This window comes from Vicugna pacos, chromosome 5 (assembly GCF_048564905.1).
Source record: "Vicugna pacos chromosome 5, VicPac4, whole genome shotgun sequence".
NCBI classification, from domain to species: Eukaryota; Metazoa; Chordata; class Mammalia; order Artiodactyla; family Camelidae; genus Vicugna; species Vicugna pacos.
Window position 1 is genome coordinate 92,848,484 of NC_132991.1, and position 19,635 is coordinate 92,868,118.

A 19,635-nucleotide genomic window follows, 5' to 3' on the forward strand; every position below is an offset into this window, starting at 1 on the left:
TTTCGTTAAATTTATTCCTAAATATTTTTTTGATATTATTATAAATCCAATTGTTTTCCTTAAAAATTTGTTTTTAGAACCAGTAGTAATCTTTTTTTTTTTTTTTTAGTTAAGGCACTAGGGTTTGAACCCAGGACTTCATGCATGCTAAGCACGCGCTCTACCACTGAGCTAGACCTCTCACCCCCGAATTGTTTTCTTTTTTTTTTTTTTAACATTTTTAAATTGAGTTATAGTCATTTTACAATGTTGTGTCAAATTCCAGTGTAGAGCACAACTTTTCAGTTATACATGAACATACATATATTCATTGTCACATTTTTTTTTCGCTGTGAGCTACCACAAGATCTTGTATATATTTCCCTTTGCTACACAGTATAATCTTGTTTATCTATTTTACATTTTGAACTCCCAGTCTGTCCCTTCCCACCCCCCGCCCCCTTGACAACCACAAGTTTGTATTCTATGTCTGTGAGTCTGTTTCTGTTTTGTATTTATGTTCTTTTGGTTTTCTTTTGAGATTCCACATATGAGTGATCTCATATGGTATTTTTCTTTCTCTTTCTGGCTTACTTCACCTAGAATGACAATTGTTTTCTTAATTTTAATTTGAATTGTTTTCATTGCACGTGTATAGAAGCAAAGTGCTCTTTGTTTATGGATCTTATATCCCACCCTGCAAACTTGCTGAAACTGTTGATCAGTTCTAGTGCTGTTTTAGTGAATTCCTCAGGGTTTTCTGTATACAAGATCACGCCATCTGCAGACAGAGATAGTTTTAGTTCTTCATGTCCAACATGGATTTTTCAATTTAAATTTCTTCCCTAACTGTCCTGGTGAGACCCTCCACATACTGTTGGATAGAAGAGGCGACCGCAAGGGGAGGCGTCCAGTGTTTCACCAGTAAGAACGACGCTCGCTGTGGGGTTTTCTAGTTGCCCTTTATCAGGCCGAGCAAGTTTCCTTTTTTTTTTTAAATCACGAAGGGGGGTTGGATTTTGTTAAATGCTTTCTCTGCATCTATTGACATGATGGTGTGGCTTTTGTCCTTTATTTTAATGATACACTGTATTACATTAGTTGATTTTTGGAAGTGAAAACTGGGAAGAATCCCACTTGGTCTTGGTGTATAATCCTTCTTCTGTGTTGCTGGAGTCCGTTTAGAAGGGACTTTTTGTCACGTAAGTCGCAGCAGAGAAAGAGACGGGTTTCTCCAGCAAAATCAGTCCTGCGGACTGGGCCCGAGGCCAGGCCACCGGGCAGCTTCATGATTTCCTCCCGCACTCCCCGCGTCCACAGCCTGCTCCCCGCTTCAGGAGGAGCAGCAGCCCCGCAGGACCCCACCCGGGAGGTGCCCAGTGGGGCTTGGGGACAAAGAGGAGCTTGAAGGGGCTGCTCCCCAGTCTCCTCCCAGGTCTTTGCAGAAACCTGCCTTTGCTCAGACCTAGGCCTCTGGGCTGCCTGGGGTGGGGAGCGGGGTCTGATACCAACCTTCTCTTGGGGGCCAGGCTGTGCACAAAAGGGAAAAGCTCAACGGAGGAACCCCACAGTAACAGGCAAATGATGGAGCAAACGGTTAAATGCAAAGACTTCCGACAGACACGATCCCAGTCTCAGCTTTGCTCTGAACAGCTGTGTGACCTTGAGCTGTTTACTCAACTTCTCTGTGTCTGCCTGACAAAGTGCTTGATGACAAGTAATTATTCTAAAATCGAAGCGCTTGTAGGAAATCAGTGCTGGGTCTGCTCTGACGGAGAGGAAGGTTTGTAAGGTGGGAAGTCAGAAAACCTGGAGGCTTTGTGGTTTGGAGGAAACCAGCAACACTGCCCGCAGAGCTCAGAACGATGGTGTCAAAGGCTCCCCCCAGCTTCCACTGCACTCAGTGATCTACTCCAACTGCTCATCTCTGCGGAGCCGGCTTCCAGGCCCCCCGCCGCTGAGGAGAGCCCTCTGCCGAGGTTCTGCAAGGAGGGCCTCATGGAGCACCTACACCTGTGTCAGGGAAATACGCTGTGTTTGGACGAGGCACGGAGAGTGTGAAGACTTTTGGAGTTCATTCCACCAGGGTGGATCCAAGGGTCTCTTACGAAAAGTGGTCATGTTAAAAAAGTAACCTTTGAAAATGCAGGAGGAGCAGTTAAAGTGGTAGGTAGTGAAGGCGGAGGAGAGTTTAGGCAGGCCCTGCCTGAGTTGGCAGCAACGGAGGGGGGAGGTGTCCCACGGGTGACTCTGGGCGATTCCGGGGGGCTGTATGCGAGCCCCGGGGAGAGCTTCTGGTGGCGGGTGGGGCGGGCTCTTGCTGGCTTAGGGATGATTTTTTAAGCTACGAGATGATGCTCAGGGAGGGTAAAGAGAGAAAAGGTCCATGGGCCTGAGACGGAACCTCAGTGAGCACCAGCGTATGTAAGGGGTGGCTGGAAGTGTAGGGGGCAGACACAGAGGAAAGTGTTGGCGGGGTCTGAGGAGACCAGGAGAAGGCAAGGCCATGGAGGCTAAGGGAGGAGACAGTTACAAAATGGTGTTCATTGGCAAGGTGGATTTCAAAGAACTTTGTGAGAACAGTGTGTGGAGAGCCCCAAGGGAACAGTGGCGGGTGGGAGACTGAGTGGACATGGTAGGAAAAGACTGGTCTCCTGTCTGATGGAGAACAGCACAAGGTGGTGGGGGCGACTAGACAGGTGTGGGGTGCATGTGGAGCTGCCCAGAGACTGGTGGAATGCGGACTGACCCTGAAGAGGCTGGAGACGGTCACTCTGGGGGCAGAGACATGCTTGCACGGTCTGAGCCTATCCCCAGCAGCGTGGTTGCCGTGGTGACAGTGGCGCAGTCCCACCTGTTCTGAGGTAGGAGATTACATTGCTGTCTGTGTCTCCCGAACATGGCAGGGATGGGCGAACTTAATTAGCCTGCTCGGGTAACAAATGTTGATCCTGGGCCCTGTCCAGAATGACATCTCTGCTGATGATGAGGAACAGTCCCATTAGGAGGGGATGGAAATGAAAGGTGAGTCGGTTCAGTCAGCACTCCAGTGCGCTCAAGCACCCCCAGTTCCGGTTCAGAGCCGCATCCATCGTGCACAAGACCCGCGTGTTCATCCATCACGCCAGCCAGCATCCCCCCATCACCTGGCAACCTGCACCGCCGCTGCCCCGACCGCGGGACCCGCCAGCCCCACACCACCGTATTATTGTGGGCAATTTCAAACGAGTGTCTAACATCTGTGCAGCAGTTTCAATCTGCTTTTCTGCAGTCAGCTCCACAAAACCACGGCAGCAGCAAAGCCCCAACAAAGCAGCTATTCCCTCGTGAAGGCCCTATTGTGATGCCGGGAAGGCTCCTGCTGGATGGGGTAACGAAGGGTAACGGAGCAGAAAAGGCAGCGGCAGCCATCCTGCCTCATTCTCTCCTGCCTCCGCCTGGTACGCAGACAACTGACCAACTGCTCCCCGCGGATCATGCCGAGGACGGCCCTCCCCCTAGGAGGAGAGGGACAGGGACCTGCCCAGGCCCTGGGGCTCGGCATTGAGGGCAGGGTGGGGGAAGGGGCAGTCAGGGCTTAGGGCTTCTGGGCCCAGCTCCTTTGGCTCTCAGAGCAGAGGGCCTCAGGGCGATCCTCAAGATGTGGTCTGGAGCAGCCCGGGGTGAGGAGGGGAGGGGGCAGACGCGGGTGTGATAGGAGCGTGGGGGGCAGAGCAGGAGGCCAGTACCGACCGTGGAGCAGAACCCAGATTGGGAGAAGGGACCTGGGTCTGAGTCCTGGCGTGACCCCTGCCCAGCTGTGCACCCTCTCAAGCTTTGTCCTCTCTGGCAAATCAAGGGAAGGCTACCTCCCTCCCAGGGATGCTGGGAGCTTTCTGACACATGCCTTGTGCCCCCAGGGCCTTCTCTGCCTGTCCCTGCCATCACAGGCATCTCCGCACCAGGCAGCTCTGTACTCAGGAGCCATCGCTGCCGCCCGGCCTCCTCCGTTGCCTCGTTCCTTATGGCTGGGCGAGCCCTCCTGTTTCACCGCCTAAAAGGCCTCAACCCAAAGGTGCAGGCATCGAGGGCGGAGTCGTCACTGTGGGTGAGATCTCTTATCAAAGTGCGGTCCTGGAGTCCCTCAGATCCACCAGGCAGTGCCGGTAGGGGGCGCTCCGCGTCGCGGCTGTGCTCGGTGGGCTCGGCAGCCCTGGCTTGCCTGCTGGTGAACATTGTCCTCTGTGTCTCAGTGCCTTTGGAACCCAGAGGAGGCTTGAGGACAGAGGCCGGGGCGGGTGGTAGAAAGGATGGCAGGTCCCCTGGGGGCCAAGCAGTCAACAAGGAGTCGGCAGTGATGCTTCCTGATGCCTCTCGTCTGCGGAGGCGGCTGATACCTTGGCGTTGGGTGGTCACCTTCAGAAGGTGGGAGTCCAATGCTCAGGGCCGCCCTGGGGGCCAAGACATTTGGTTAAGGACAGAAGTCAGGGCTGGGGGGTCGGGGAAGAGGAGAAGAGCTGGCCCAGGGCTGGCCAGAGTCAGGAAGGCAGCGGCAACCTGTAGCCCTGCCCTCTGTGGGGCAGGCCCAGACGTGGACTTGGAGGCCACCCCCAGGGGTCCCCTCTGCCGCATGCTCCTCCACGTGGGCCCTGAGCCGAGGCCCGGCACTGTGGGAGGGCTCTGTCTGCGCCTGGGCTGGCTCAGGCCCCCCAGCCGGCCCTGTGGACATTTGGGGACCCAGGGACCCATCTGCTTGTACCCATCAGGCGTCCTGAGGTTTTCCTAAGAGCGTGATTCACGGTCTTCGGTGCAGTCAGTTCCCCTGACTGGCGACAGACTCTTCTTCTAAGGCAGAGGCGGGCAGAATAAACGTCTAGTTTGTCCACAGCAAAGACGGTGCCACCGGAGCCCCTCATTTTCTACAGGAGCAAGACTAGTCGGAGACCGTATCTGCGGGGCTCAGAGATTGTGCTGAGAGGACACCTCGGCTCAGCAAGAGGAGGGCAGGTCCCCGGGGGGTTCTGGGGACCCGGTCCTGTCTCTTCTCTCCTTTGCCAGCTCCCTGGCCCTTCACACCAACTCCCATGCTGGGAGCATCTACTGAACCAATGTTTCATTCCCCGCCGTCAGATCTCCCTCAAAGCCCCACCAGCCTTGCCCTGAGAGCTCCTCCAGCCCTTTCAGAAACGGGCGCCACCAATCCGCTTCCTCTCCAGGGACTCACGTGTACAGACGAACAGACAAACTGCTGGCGGCAAACTGACACCTTGAGGGGGTCATGGGAGAGAATTTGAGAGGGGCTTCAAGAACTCAGAGGCTGTTCTCGTTGGAACCCTTCATTTAGATAGTTAAGGAAGCAGAGGCCCAGAGAGGTTCATTTACTCTCCCAGGGACACACAGCCAACTAAGAAAGGCAGAGCAGACCCGGAACCCACATCTCCTGAATTCCCACTCCCCAGACTGATGTCCAGTGGGAGAGTGAGTAGCCCCTGCCCACGAATGGGACAAAGCTTCCGATGACGTGAGGTGTGTGACACCGTGGATGGAACATCTTGCATCTCTCTTTAGATTTATGATCTGGTTCGCGGGAACTCCGGCCTTCAAGTCTGCACGCAGGTGGCCTTTTCTTTTAATGTAGCAATTTCGCCAGCAGAGGGAGCTACCTCCCAGGTTCCCAGCTTAAATAATAAATGAGTCCTCTTAAGAGTTTCTAAAATGACAAGGCAATCAAGGCTCATTTGGGGAAGAAAAGATTGAGCTTTCATTCTTTATCCAAATCACCCCTACCTGCTAAAAATGATGTATAATACATAAGGATCAAAAGTGATTAAAATCTTTATGAATTTAATCAGAAATTCACGGTTAACCACTATTTGCTTTGGTGCAAATTGATGTGGAATAACAATCATGTGTATGTGCAAATTTTTTTTTAACTTGTGGGAAATTTGCTGGTGATTTGTGGGGGGAAGTGTGGGGGAGGGAAGCCATTGAAAGGAGAGAAAAGGAGGAAGGAAGCAATTGACCGAGGGCCGCCTGGGGGCCCAAATGTGGTGCCCTTAGCAGCACTACTGACGGCCTTTGTTCATAAACTTCAGGCCTTTTGCTATTTATTATTGTGAACAATAGGAAATCCTAATAATAACTCCTGTGTGTGCCGTTCGCTGTGACTGAGCAGAGTTCCCTAGATTGTTTCTCAGCTCTGAATCGTATGTTTGGGTTCCACACGCCCTCTCCCTCTTCTTTCATATTTTTTTTCAATTTCTTCTAAATTATGCCTCGTAAAACCAGACCCTGGATCCTCTGAAACACAGACAAGTGCTTAGGGCAGAGGGATGGACGCCCCTCCGTTTCCTTCCTCCCCTGAAAAAGCAAGACCTTCCTGAAAAGTTGAGGCAGTCCCTGGTACCGAGGGAAAAAGACATGTTGGCTACTATATATAAAAAATAGATTTAAAAAACATATTTCTTCTGTATAACCCAGGGAACTATATTCGGTATCTTATAATAACCTTTAACGAAAAAGAGTATGAAAATGAGTATGTGCATGTACATGCATGACTGGGATATCGGGCTATACACCAGAAATCGACGCATTGTAACTGACTATACTTCAATCAAAAAAAAAAAAAAAAAAGAAAAAAAACAGTTGACCAGGAAGCACTCACCTCCCTTTCCGAGTTGGGGACTTTTTTGTAGAAGGTTTTCTCCGCGTCTCCGATCCACACCACGGAGGGCTGGAGCTGGCGGGCCACCTGCGAGGAGAAACGGTTGGTTGTAAAATGCATTTCCCTCTCAGGTACACACGTGACCCCCGGGGACAGCAGGACTTGGCGGTGCCTGGGACGGCTCGGGGACAGCAGGGCGCCGCGGGGCTGCACGGCACCTCGGGCTGTACCCCGCTTCACAGCAGGATGGGGTAACGAAGGAGGGGTCTGCGCGTTCTGCTCCAGAACCCTGAGCCTCCACTCTGACTGGCTTGAAATAAACCAATAGTTTTCTGCCACAAATGCAGGGCACTGGGCCATGAGTTTTAATTACAGCCTAAGCCCGGCTCCCACGGTGATTCAAGTTCGCTTGTTATGAGGAAAGTCGGCTCAGCGCCGGGGCCCCGTGGTCTTCCCCATGTGGCTGTGCCTTTGTGGCCGTGGTTTCGGCTGGAAGGCGGCCCTGAGCCGCTTCTGGGTGAATGGGGCTTCACGCCGGCATTGGGACTTACCGTGGGCCCATGAATAATTGCCACAATACCTAACAATCCCTTCAAAGTGTCCGCATTGAGGCGGGAAGCCCCATAAAAAGACCGGCAGGACCCCTAGGCAGGGCCGTTGCTCTCCTCCTACTAGCGTCTGGTTCGCTCGCCCAGAGGTTTTATCTCACTTTTTGCCTCTAAAGCGGCTAACTTACACCTAGAATTCTATTGGTTCCCTGAGCTCACTTTCCTTCACTCCTGATTGGTTATTACTCTCTCTTCTGATTGGTTACTACTCTCACTTCTGATTGGTCCAATTCCCTAACTTCTGATTGGTCCATTTGTAGTACTTCATTTGCATGGAGCTCACTCCTGATTGGTCTATTTCTACAAAGCTTGTTCCTGGTTGGTCAACTTCTGCTGTACTCTATTTGCATATGATGTTGCAAAGTGTAAAACTGGCAGCCTATAAAAGGCCTGTGTAACACTATAGACAAGGTCCAGAGTTTGAAGTGTTAAGTGTTTTGGGCTCGCTGGTGTAATAATCCTGAGTTCTGCAACTCTGTGAGTGCTGCTTGAAGTGCTTGGGATACAGGTTGCTGTTACAACTGAGCTGTAACACATATTTCCGGCAACACCGTGATCCTGGAGTTTGGGCATTTTTGCAACAATTTGTGCTTTGTACAAAATTGCTACAGATAAAAGCTGTCTCCAGCCACGACGAACACAGTGTTATGTACTCTAATTTTTATGTTTTTAAACATCAAGGCAGCAGGTGTGACTTTAAACCAAGACAGACATTTCATAAATGATGGAAAAATCACGGGGAACACTGGCTGAATCCGTCTACCCAGCACACATACCCAGGGAAGAAGAATATGCGCGTTCAAGGACACAAGTGGAGTGAGCGAGGTCCCCATGCTAGTCTGACACTTGGGCTGGCAGTTCCAGCCCCACACACGCCAGGACGTTCACAGAGGAAACAGTACCCACGAACCACTCTTTGGTTGACGTTACTTTTTAGACCCCAAGCCACAGCATGGAGGAGTTCAGAATTGCAAGTTTCAATCCCAGGACCTGAGGCAGCATGGCGGGGCGAGCAGGCCAGGCCTGGGCCACATGTGTGGCACAGGGCATCACATGAAAGGTCATGGCCAGCATGGACCTAGCACCTCCTCTGCTTGGAGGACACCGTCTGTGATAACTCATTCACTCACACTACAACCTGATGAAGCAAGTACCATGGTTATCACTCCTGTTTACAGATGGGGAAACTGAGGCTCAAAGACGCTAAGTGTCCTGTCCAAGGTCACACAGCTAGAAGGTCCCAGAAGCAGGATGTGCAGCAGGCCAGGCTGATGGCTGGAAGCAGGGCCACGTCCTCAGGTCCCTTCACTTACTCAAGCCAGATGCTTGGGCATCCTCCCCTGTCTCACCTCCCATGTCTGTCCATCCCCAAGTCCACCCATCTCCCTCCTAATGCCTCTCAACCCCATAAATGCATCTATTCTCTTGGCTCCTGACTTTACTCCCCAACTTCTTTCCAGCTGGCCTGCCCGCTGAAGTCCCAGGGACTGACTCAAGTGCCCCAGGGGCAGGCTCCAAGGAACCATTGTTGCGCTAAAAGCTACTCTGAGTTTAAGTCAAAAGCTTTCCTAGTTCCATCCAGCCCCTAAAGAAGATAAAAAAAGAGATATTGTACATGGAAGGTTTTACGCTTTCTAGGAAAAAGACACTTTATAATAATACAGGCAAAATCTTATTCTTTTCCGTCACTCTTAAAGAAATCTTAGTTTTAGAACTGAAACCAATGGAAAAACAATTTTTCCGTAAAGAATTGTCTCCTATCTCAGGCTGGCTCTTGGGCTTACCGGTGCCGCACACTGGCCTCTCCTGTGTCCATCTGGCAAGATGCGGATTTTCCACGGCTTTGCTTTGGCCTCTGTTCTCTCAGTCCAGCTGTTCTTAATGGGAATTGCAGATGTGAGTCCCAAGTATTCCAGTGTTCCTTTGCTCTTTCTGCTTTCTCCTTCCCTTTAGTTTGTTGATTGATTGATTGAACTCTAGTCAGTTTACAATGTTGTGTCAATGTCAGCATCGTGTTTCAGTCATACATGTACATACATATATTCTTTTTCATATTTTTTCTTTATATGTTACTACAAGATATTGAATATATAGTTTGCTGTGCTATACAGTATGAACTTGTTTATCTATTTTATATACATTACTGTGTATCTGCAAATCTGGCACTCCCAGTTTATCCCTTCCTACCCCCTTCACCCACTGGTAACCATAAGTTTGATTTCTATGTCTGTGAGTCTGTTTCTGTTTTGTAAATAAATTCATTTGTATCATTTTTTTTTCTTTCAGCTTTTGACAAAATTAAGCTACAGAGCTGGGCTTGAAGCACAAGCGTCTTATTGACTTGGGGTAATTCTTAAACGAGCAGTCTCATTTCCAGCACCTTATTTAAAGCTGTTTTGAAAACCTGGACACCCTATTCCATTGAACGTGCAAGCTGAGGACCGTTCCCTGAACTTGAACGCCCCTTCAGAGCGAGTGGGGGAACTGCACACTTCCTGGGTTTCTCGCACGCACCTGTGAAGGAATTCCCCCCGCAGGACGCTCGCCTGCTCTGGGGCTCACAAGGGCGCATGGAGGACGCGGTGGCCACGTGGTTTGGGAGGGCGCGATTATTATCAGATAAACAGAAATCACTTCCCGAGCCAGTTCCTGGACGGTAACAATACAAGGAACAGTTGTCTGTAAACGGCCTGGAGACCCGGCGCCCGCTCCCCTCTCCCCCGTCCCGCGCCCCCGCGGAGCCCCGCACGGCCCACCCCTGCTCCCGTTTCACACGTGAGCTCGCTGAGGCAGAGAGGGAAGTCAGTAACGCGGCCCACCAGCACGGAGACGCGTGGAGCCCGGAGGCAGCCCTGGGTGGCCTGACACCCCCAGGCCCCCGCTGTCACCCAGGCAGCAGGCCGCTGTGTTACCGTGGAGACAAGATGCCTGTTCCAAAGCATCTCCTGACCCCTGGCCCGTGTCCTCCTCCATCACTTTCCACTCTAACAGGAAGGGCTCTAAAGACATCCAGTCTCGTTCTCCAGAGTGTGAACCTCTATTTCTGTGACCTTCCTTGGTGGCAAGCTGGCCAGGGGACACCTGGTGGCCCTGCTCAGTTCTGGGCAGAGAACAGAGACCCAGACACTCGGGCCCTCCCGCCAGGAAGAACGGCAGGAACCGAGGCTCCTCTCCTTGTGGAAAAGAAGACTCGAGGGGGAGGCTAGCTGTGCTCAGACAGTTGAAAGGCTGTCGTGGGGAGAAAGCCTGGTTTTGTTGTTTTGGGCCCAGCGTGTAGAATGAAGGCCATTCTCTCATCTTTCACTCAAAAATCATTTAGTTACACCAGAAATTAACACAACGTTGTAAATGGACTAGACGTCAAGTAATAGAAAAAGAAAATCATTTAGAGAGGGGCTTTGATGTGCCGAACACTGTGCTCGGTGCTGGGGCCCCTGACCTCAAGGAGCCCACCGCTGGGCACGGAGGGCAAGTGTGAGGCTGGGACAGTGGCGCAAGGGAAACAAACGTCCACGAGGACCACCAGCGACAGAAAGAGGGCAGAGTGGTGAGGAGGGTGCCTTGGAGTGAGACAGCAGGCGAGGGTTCAAGCACACAGACCTTCCAGTGTTCTCCAGGAGGTCCCAGAGCCTGGGGAGGGGACGCCTCTGCCATGCTGAGGACGGGAGCCAGGGTGCAGAGTGAGGTGTGTCCACATGGGGCTGCTTGGGGTCATTCTGGAAGATGTCACAAAAGCCTTGGCGAGGCTACAGAGTTTGCTTTTATTCTGGAAGCTGTCGAGAGTCTGTAAGGAACTTGAATCACCACCTTTGATTCTGGTTGTGTTATAGAAAAATCCCTTTGGTGGGATGGGTGGCTGGTCCCTGGAGCCTGGGAACTAGGTTGGGGGGTGGTGTGTGCACAAGGTGTGCAGAGAAGTGAAGCTGGGGGCGGAGAGACGGGTGAGGAGATTCTGGGGGAAGACGAGGTGGGACCTTGAGCAGAGGAGAGGCAGGGCATGCAGGAAATGGGTGTGGGAGTACCTAGGAGCTGCCAGACCTGGTGATGGTTGGGTGCAGGATGAGGAAACGGGGGTCTCCAAGGCTGGGGGGCTGGGGGGCTGGGAGGACAGAAGGCTGACGGCCCAGGAGTCCAGACAGGGGACTGGACTAGGGATGAAATGATGAGGCCACTTTAGGCCACGGGAGCCCGAGGGCAGCTGGGAGTCCAGGCAGGGGGATTGACGGGTCTGGGGAGCGGGGGTGGAGGGGACGCTGGAAGGGCACTGGAAGGGCCCTGCGGCTGCAGCAAACGAGGGTAGAGGGGCCGTGAGAATGGATGGAGGGGCTCCCAAGTAAAGGGGGAGTGTGGATGAGGCCAGGCCAGGGCTGTGGAGCAGGGACCACTGGGTGAAGGCATTAATGAAGGAGGTGGGGTTGACAAGGAAGAGCAGCACCAGAGGAACAAAAGGACACAGAAGAGGGAGTGTCCTGGAGCAGGGAAGGCAGAGGGCCAGTGCTGGCCGGAGGGTCTGGTAACCCGGAGGGTGGGGGTGGGGTGGTGGGGGGCAGAAAATGGGTACCAGGAGGCTGAGGAGTGCGTACGGCAGAGACAGGGAACATGGGCAGGGCAGAGTCTGGAGACGGCACCGGGTGGGGAGGGAAGTCAGGAGAGGATGACCTTGAGGGGAGAAGGGCTCGCCCTCCCAGCCCGGGCCTTGGTGAGGGAATGGCTGTGGCCACAGGCATCGTGACCGAGAGCCTATGGATGTCCGTGGACGCGTTGGGCAAAGGCTGAGCTTTGAAAATACGTTCCCCAGAAATTTGGTGCTTTCTTGTTGCAAAGTCAGTCTTGGTCAGTAGGCATTTCAGAATACGTATCTGGACAGACAGAGACAACACCCACTGGCCTCCCCTGAGAACGAATCGTCAGATGTTTTCTGTCTTTCCGGACCTTTCCCAACACCCGTGCTCGCCAACATGAGATGCCGCCTCACACGCTGCTTTATATTCCTGCTCACTCAGTATGTGATTTATTTCTTCAACATCATTTTAACGTGGGGTCCATTTACTGATCTAACCTCTGGCTTTTGAATGTTCGGATGCCTCTCTGCCTTCTTGCTAAATCAGACAGTGCTTCGGTGGGCACTTTGGGGCCAGGGTGCTGCTGGTTTGGAGGTGCCGTCCACTTGCCCTCCTGGAGGCCTTCTGTTCTCCGGCCATCAATATGTGGATCTGTTTTTCCTCATTCCCTTCAACGAGTATTAACAATAAAAAACTCTTTGCCAATTTGTTAATGAAAAATGGTATCCTTTGCTCTTTCAATTTTCATTTAGCAATGAAAAGGCTTCATTTAAATTACCCGCAGAGAGTTTGAGGTTATGGGCAATTAAATGTAATTAATTCATAATTGAACTTTTCCGAAGTTACAGGGGACAGTTTACTTCAGCTGCCAGTAGAGGGCCCTGTAGTCCCGTCGAATATCAACTCCAGAGTGAAGATGGATTTCAACAGCGTGTGCTCTTTCAAATTCTGGGAAGCGCTACCAAACAGCTAGTTCTCCATCCGTGCGAATTTTATGGATTTGATCTTTTGTATTCTGCAAAGACACGCTGTCAAACATCCGCCATCAGCATTAGATTCTCTTGGGTTAGTACATAATGGTGGAACAATGAAAACCTGCTTGTGCTTGGCATGCTTGAATTACTAATTAGATCTGCCCAAATGACCCTTGGAAGCTCTGGAAGTTCTTTCTGAAAGGGTCCTATTCTGCTTGCCACAGAGAACCTCAGGAAAAACCAGCTACTTTTTTTCAGTGGTTGCGCTTTAGTCTACCAAACTGAAAAGGACCATCCATCCACCTGTCCATCCACCTTTCTACCTGTCCATCCATCCACCCATCCATCCATCCATCCATCCATCCCACACAGATTTGCTGAGCATCTGTGTTGTGTGTGGCGGGAGGCAGGGACAGCTGGCAACTAAGAGACACGGTCCCTGCCTGCAGTGTGTGTGGCCTCCTGTGTCTGAACGGGAGCGGCTGGGCGGTCAGGCAGCCAGTGAGGTGCTCCTGTGCTGGGGAGGAGCTGGAGATGGCTGGCCTCTTGGAGGGGAGCTTACTTTCCTGAACTACAGTCACTTGGATTCTGATGCAATACTCAATACATGAGGACTTTTGTTTAGCATTTCCGTCATTTAAAAATGATGTTTAAAATTTCTCTTTCCATGCAGTATCTTCCCTGCAATTGCAGGAGTCCCTTCAAGTCCTCACTGAGTGTCACCTGGGATAAACCGTAAGTGGCTGTCACAGGAAGAACAGGTGCGCTGAAGAGCCAGGAGCCCAGCAGGGCTGACCCTGCACGGAAAGGAAGGCAGGTAAACTGAGGCAGAGGAGAGGACCAGGAGGGCGCTGGGGTGCGGGCACAGCTGACGGACTGTGACAGGGGATGTGAGGGAAGCAGGCCGCGCTGGTGGCAGGAGCACCTGATGCTGCTGCTGGTTATCAGGTCGGATTCGAGGGACGGTGTCCGGATGGTACCAGGCGTCAGGCTTGCAGACCATGCAGACTTTCCCCTGCAGATCCCTCCTCCCAGCCCGCTCCCAGCTGGCGATACTGGAACTAATGGATTCCCGCCGGCTGCACGACTCCGTGCCAACTTGGAGAAGCACAGGGGTGAGTGACTGGGTGTGAGGTCAGACTCCCCCCCACCCCGCAACAGGCACATTTTAGCTGAAGCCAGAGCACCTCTGCTCTAAGCGTTTCCAAACTGGCCCCAAATTCTTGAACGCTGGTGGCATCGACCCCGGTCCCAGGTCGTCCCGTTACCCACCACAGAACAAGAGCAGATGCACACCCTGTTTACGGTGATTTACAGCCCACAGCCGTCTCCACATACCTCGCTGACAGACGGCGCCCGGGGCAGCATCCGCAGTCTGGACGCCCTCCCCGCCAAGCCCGCCCCGCCCTCCGCGGGGACGTGGGAACGCGGGAACGCTCTGAGGCTGCCGCTCACTTTTGCTGTGAACCTAAAACCACTCTGAAATGGAAAGTCTATGCTTTAAAAAAAACTTGGATGCCTCTGTGCGCTCCCTTTCTCAGCCTGAGCTGTCCCCACCACACAGCGGGAAGTTGACCGGCTCTCTGCCAGCAGCCCACTCGGGGCGGACGGGCACCAGCGCCCGCTTCCTTTATTTTCACACCTGGTGCTGCACCCAAGCGGCTGAATTCTCCCTCTGCGTCCCCTCTCCTCCATCACCCACCGCCTCTGCTTGAGCAGCGCCATCTTGAGGGGTCAGGTGTAGGTCTTTGCTTTATCCTTATTGGCTTTCACCTTGTGAAGGTGGGGCTAATGTATTTATTACATTTCTTATGTATCTGTGTTTTTCTAAAAAACATCACCCACGAACAGCGATGCTGTCTTTGTTTGGGTTATTAAGCAGGAGCAGAATTCTCCAGGAGCTTCAGGAATGTGGCTGGCTGGGCTCCCCATCGCCTGACTCCTGGACCAGCTGTTTACACCGGCACATCTGGGCAAGCTCCCTTGGCCCGGTGCCATCAGCGGCTGGCCGAGAGCCCAACGAGGAGCCCTGGTGGGCGGTGCCGCAGCCCGAGCAGCACCTCGGCCCCCTTTCATCCCCGCTCGCCGGCCAGTGCGGCCACGTGGGCTGGACACCAGCCGGGTGGCCCCCTTAGCCCTGCTCTCTCAAGCCTCCCCCTGGTTCCAGCCGTCAGCGGCCAAATGTCTCACAAAGGCAGGAAGGGAGGACGCAAGGACCCCGGCGAGGAGACAGCATCTCTCCCAGGAGCCACAGCGCAGAACGGGGACTGTTCTGCTCCGGCCAGCTCTCCCGGGCGCCTCTGGCCTCCCCTTGGCCTTCCCATGGGCGGTCTGGAGGGTCAGTGCAGGTGGAGACCGGGAGACGTGGAATCCCGCGGGAGCTGCCAACAGGACGCCCTCAGTTCCTTCCCTTTCTCACACTGAAATGCTCCCCCTGACACTCTGACCCAGGAATGGCCTTGCCCTCGGGCACAACACAGCCTTCACGCCCCCAGGGGCCAAGGTGGGGGGCTGCGTGACGGCTTTGGTGTCAGACCTAGGCTTAAATCCAGATCCCTTACTTCTTTTGTATTTTTTGGTCAAAGTAAGTTTTGAGCCTCAGTTTTCTTGTCTGTAAAATGGAGACATTAATTCCCGCCTCATCAGAGATTGGGGGAATTAAAAGGGAAAGTCCTTAGCATGTGCTGGACTCCTGGCCGGACGACCGGAGTCCCCCTGGCTCCTCCCCCCACGATCCACCGTCATAAACGCCCGAGGCGGCCAGCATCTGGCCTCGACGACTTCTTTTGTCCGCAAAATACCTATTTGATATGAATCACCTATAGCCTGTTTCTTACTGTTAGCTGTATTTCTAATACTTCCTAGCTAAACAGACATATATTCCTTTCCACAGATAGCTTTAGTGAGAGAGAATTTTCAACAATTGTTTATTTGTTCAGTCAATGCATTTCTTTAAGAAACCCATTAGAGTTATTGTGTGGAGAAGAAAGGAAGCCTCCAAAAATAATGAGAACAAAATGGATCTGAATTTGCACTTGGGAAACAAACCAGAGACTTGTTTTCACGTGTGCAGGGTGCTACACGGGGAGCAAATGCTCCAGTGGAAGGGAAATGAACGTGCTTCCTCCTGGGGGCATTCTTTGCTCTATAGCGATTAATTCAGTCCTGGGAATTCTTTCTAAGAAGATGTGACATGTAATCAGGCCCTTCTCTTATTTCTCCTCCAGCAAAAGCCTCAGACCCACATTCTGTTGCCCTCAAGTCACCCCGGCCCCGGCGCAGGCACCTGCAGTGGGCTGGGGTTCCCTGCCATTGATTTACCAGCACAGACACAACACCCCACTTTCCCCTAGTTAGTTAAAAGCAAATACCTCTTTGCAAAGCAGATAGCTGCTCTGTCAGTCATGCCAGGACGCAGTGGCCTCACTGCACATGGTTTTTAATTGAGTGACTTCCATTCCCAGGACCTCTGGGTCTTTTGTTAATCAGTTTTATACACAGCAAAGGTGAAGCTCCACAAGGTGCGTGGCAGGCACTCGGACGCGGGGTAGCCGAGCTGGGGGAATGTGCTTTTCCGCATTTTGATGATCCAAAATCTGGCACTTTGGGTCAGTTTGTCGTGATTCTCATAAATGCAAAGACTGCTCATCTGACATCAAGACAGACTTCTCAGCAGCAGGAGGAAATAATTACTTGAGGGTGAGAACATCACGATCGGGTCTTTGGCTCTGTCCTCGAGTCACCCAGGAGGTGGTGGGAGAAGAGAGGCTGAATCATTCAGTAGAGCTGATGTCATGACGTTGCAACCCAGGAAAATTACTTTAATGTTTTGTACCTCAGTTTCCTTATCAGCAAAACGGGGCTCCTGCCTCACTCATAAGGCTGTTGTGAGGAGTGAGTGAGTTAAATCCCAGAGGCGTGTAGGACAGGGTCTGTGAAACACAGATGCTTATGAAATGCCGGTGTTTTTATACTTAGGAGCTTCCATTGATTACTTGACAATCGTGACAAAATTCGGTGTTTAGAATGAGTGAATTTAGGCGTTCCTTTGGGCAAGAGGAGAGGTTTCTTTTACTTTTCCTCTGAAGGACTTAGTGCTTTGAGCTTAGTGGTTAAGTACACAGAGGCTACAAGTCAGGCTTCTGGGCTTCAAATTCCAGCTCACCTTCAAATCCTGGGTTAACCCCGGAAGTGTGCAAGTGTTGGGGAAGATTCCTGGAAGCTCAGTGGACAGCAACAGCTGGAAAACTAAAATAACTAAGCGCATACCTTAGCTTCTGCCAAGTTAAAAGGGCTGGGTAAACACCTCGAGCTTTCCTTAAAAGGGCTGGGTAAACACCTCGAGCTTTCCACTGACACTTCAAAGTACAGACAGTGTTCCAGGACTAAAGGCAAAATCATAACAGACTCACGCTAATGAAATGGAAAACAAAGCCTCTGCAAGTTCAAGCTGATCAGCCAGTAATTTAACTGCCTGTTAGAACAACGCCTAGCGTGCTTCAGAGTGTCAGCTATGTATCATCCACAATGTCCAACAGACAATAAAAATTATTCATCATATGAAGAAACAGAAACACGTGACCCACAGTCAGGAAGAAAAGCCGTGAAACAGAAACAGACCCCATGATGACCCAGTGCTGGAATTAGCAGATAAAGACCAGAATGTAACTACTGAGTTCAAGAACTTAAAAGAAAAGATAGCTGTACTGAGTGAACAGATGGAGAATTACAGGAGAGAAATAAAAACCTGTAAGAATAAGCAAATTTAACTCCTAGAACTGAAAAGCAAAATATCAGAAACACAAAATAGAATCCACAAGATTATTTAGTAGCGGATTGAAGACAGTAGAAGAAAGGGCAGGGAAATCTGAATATAGATGAATAGAAATTATCCAGTGTGGAAACTGGAGAGACAGAACCTCAGTGCCTTGTGGAACAACACCAAGCAGTCAAATACACATGTAATTGGAGTCTCAGAAGGAGAGAAGAGAAAGTGCAGAAAAAAATATTTGCGGAAATAATGGCCAAAATTTCCCAAATTTGTTTTAAAACATATAGTTTCAATGAGCACAGTGAGCCACAAGCAGCAAAAGGACAAAGAAAAAACAAAAATACCGCAACACATCATAGCCAAATGGATGGAAACCCAAATAAAGAGAAAACCTTACAACTATTCAGAGAATAAAGACACATTACACACAGGAGATCAGTAATTTGAACTTTTGATAACTTTTCATCAGAAATAATGGAGATTAAAAAGACAGTGGGATAGCATCTTTAAAGTGCTCAAAAAAAAACCCCATGCCAACACAGAATTCTATATCCATCAAAAATATCCTTCAAAAATGGAAGTGATGTAAAACATTTAAAAGTAAAATGAATGCTAAGAAAATCTGTTGCCAGCAGACCTGCAGTAAAAGCAATGTTAAAGGAAGTTCTTCAGCTGGAAGGGAAATGACCCCACATGGAGGTCTGGCTTAACAGAAAGGAGTGGAAAATACTGAAAATGGTAAATAAGTGGATATGTATAAAATACTAAATTTTTCCTCCCGATTTCTTTAAAAGACAAATGACTGTTTAATGCAAAAACAGTATCACTCTATTGCGTTGTTCACAACATTTCTAGATGTAAGATGTATGATAAAGACACAAGGGACAAGGGATAACAAATTACATTGTCAGATCCTCGCATTTTAAGTAAAATAGCACAGTATTGACCTTATGCAGACCGTGAGAAGCTAAAAATGACTATTGTAATTTGTAAAGCAATCACTGAAAAAAAAAGAGTCATTGTTAAAAATAAAAGACAATAGAGGAATTCAAATAAAATGCTACAAAGTACTGAATTAACCCAAAAGAAGGCAGGAAAAGAGGAACAGAAGAATAAGAAAGAAATGGGACAAATGGAGAATAAACAGCAAAACAGGAGGCCTAACTCATCCATGTGAATAAACGCATTTCACGTAAAGACAGCGATCACTCCAATTCAGTGGCAGATACTGTCAGATTGGATTAAAAAGCAAGACAATTATGTGTTCTCCACAAAAAAGGCACTTTAATTATAAAGACACTGAAAATAAGAGAGGATAAAGCAAGCTGGTGTGGCTGTCGTGTTCATATCAGACTAGGACGACTTCAGGATAAGTACTACTAGAGACAAAAAGGGACATTTCATAATGATAAAATAACCCACCAGGAGACACAGCGTCCTAAATGTGGATGCATCTCTTTCGTAACAGAGCTGCAACGTGCGTGAAACGAAAACTGACAACTAAAAGGAGAAAGTCTTTGGTTTTTTTGGGGGGGGTGGAGGTAATTAGGTTTCTTAATTAATTTATTTTTAAGGGTGGAATTAGGGATTGAACCCAGGACCTCACGCATGCAGGGCATGCACTCTAAAAGGAGAAATAGAGAATTCCACCATCACAGATGGCGGTTTTAATACCCCCTTGCAGTAACGGATAGGACAAGTCAACAACAACTACAGAAATCTGAAACTGAAAAAACAAGTCACAGAACGAGAGAAAACGCTTGCCATATGTGTGCCCCACAAAGAGCCTGCACCCAGGATAGATGAAGAACTCTTACCAATCTCAAGACCAGCGGTCAGTGACAGGCAGGCAAATGACTGGAACAGGTATCTCAAAAAAGAAACTATAGAAGGACCGAAAAGCACATGAAAATGGTGGTGATGCAGTTGTATACGTCACACTTAAAATGCAGACTGAAGATCTGTGCACGTCACTGTACGTAAATTTACCTTAATAAAAACAGTGCAGGAGGGGACAGGAGAGAAAGATCTAGGTTTGAACCCCACTCGGCCACGTGTTCTCGGTGGCCTTGGGCATCCTACTTAACCTCTCAGAGCC

General features: G+C 50.4%; 1 protein-coding gene across 1 annotated transcript in view; it reads right to left on the bottom strand.

The window, feature by feature from the left end:
* DRC11 (dynein regulatory complex subunit 11) overlaps window positions 1-19,635 on the bottom strand; it is a 148,833-nt gene that overhangs the window by 15,008 nt on the left and 114,190 nt on the right. The window contains exon 16 of the mRNA XM_072961889.1: window positions 6,623-6,709. Within this exon, the coding sequence (XP_072817990.1) occupies window positions 6,623-6,709 (87 nt within the window). The remainder of the gene's footprint in view (window positions 1-6,622; window positions 6,710-19,635) is intronic.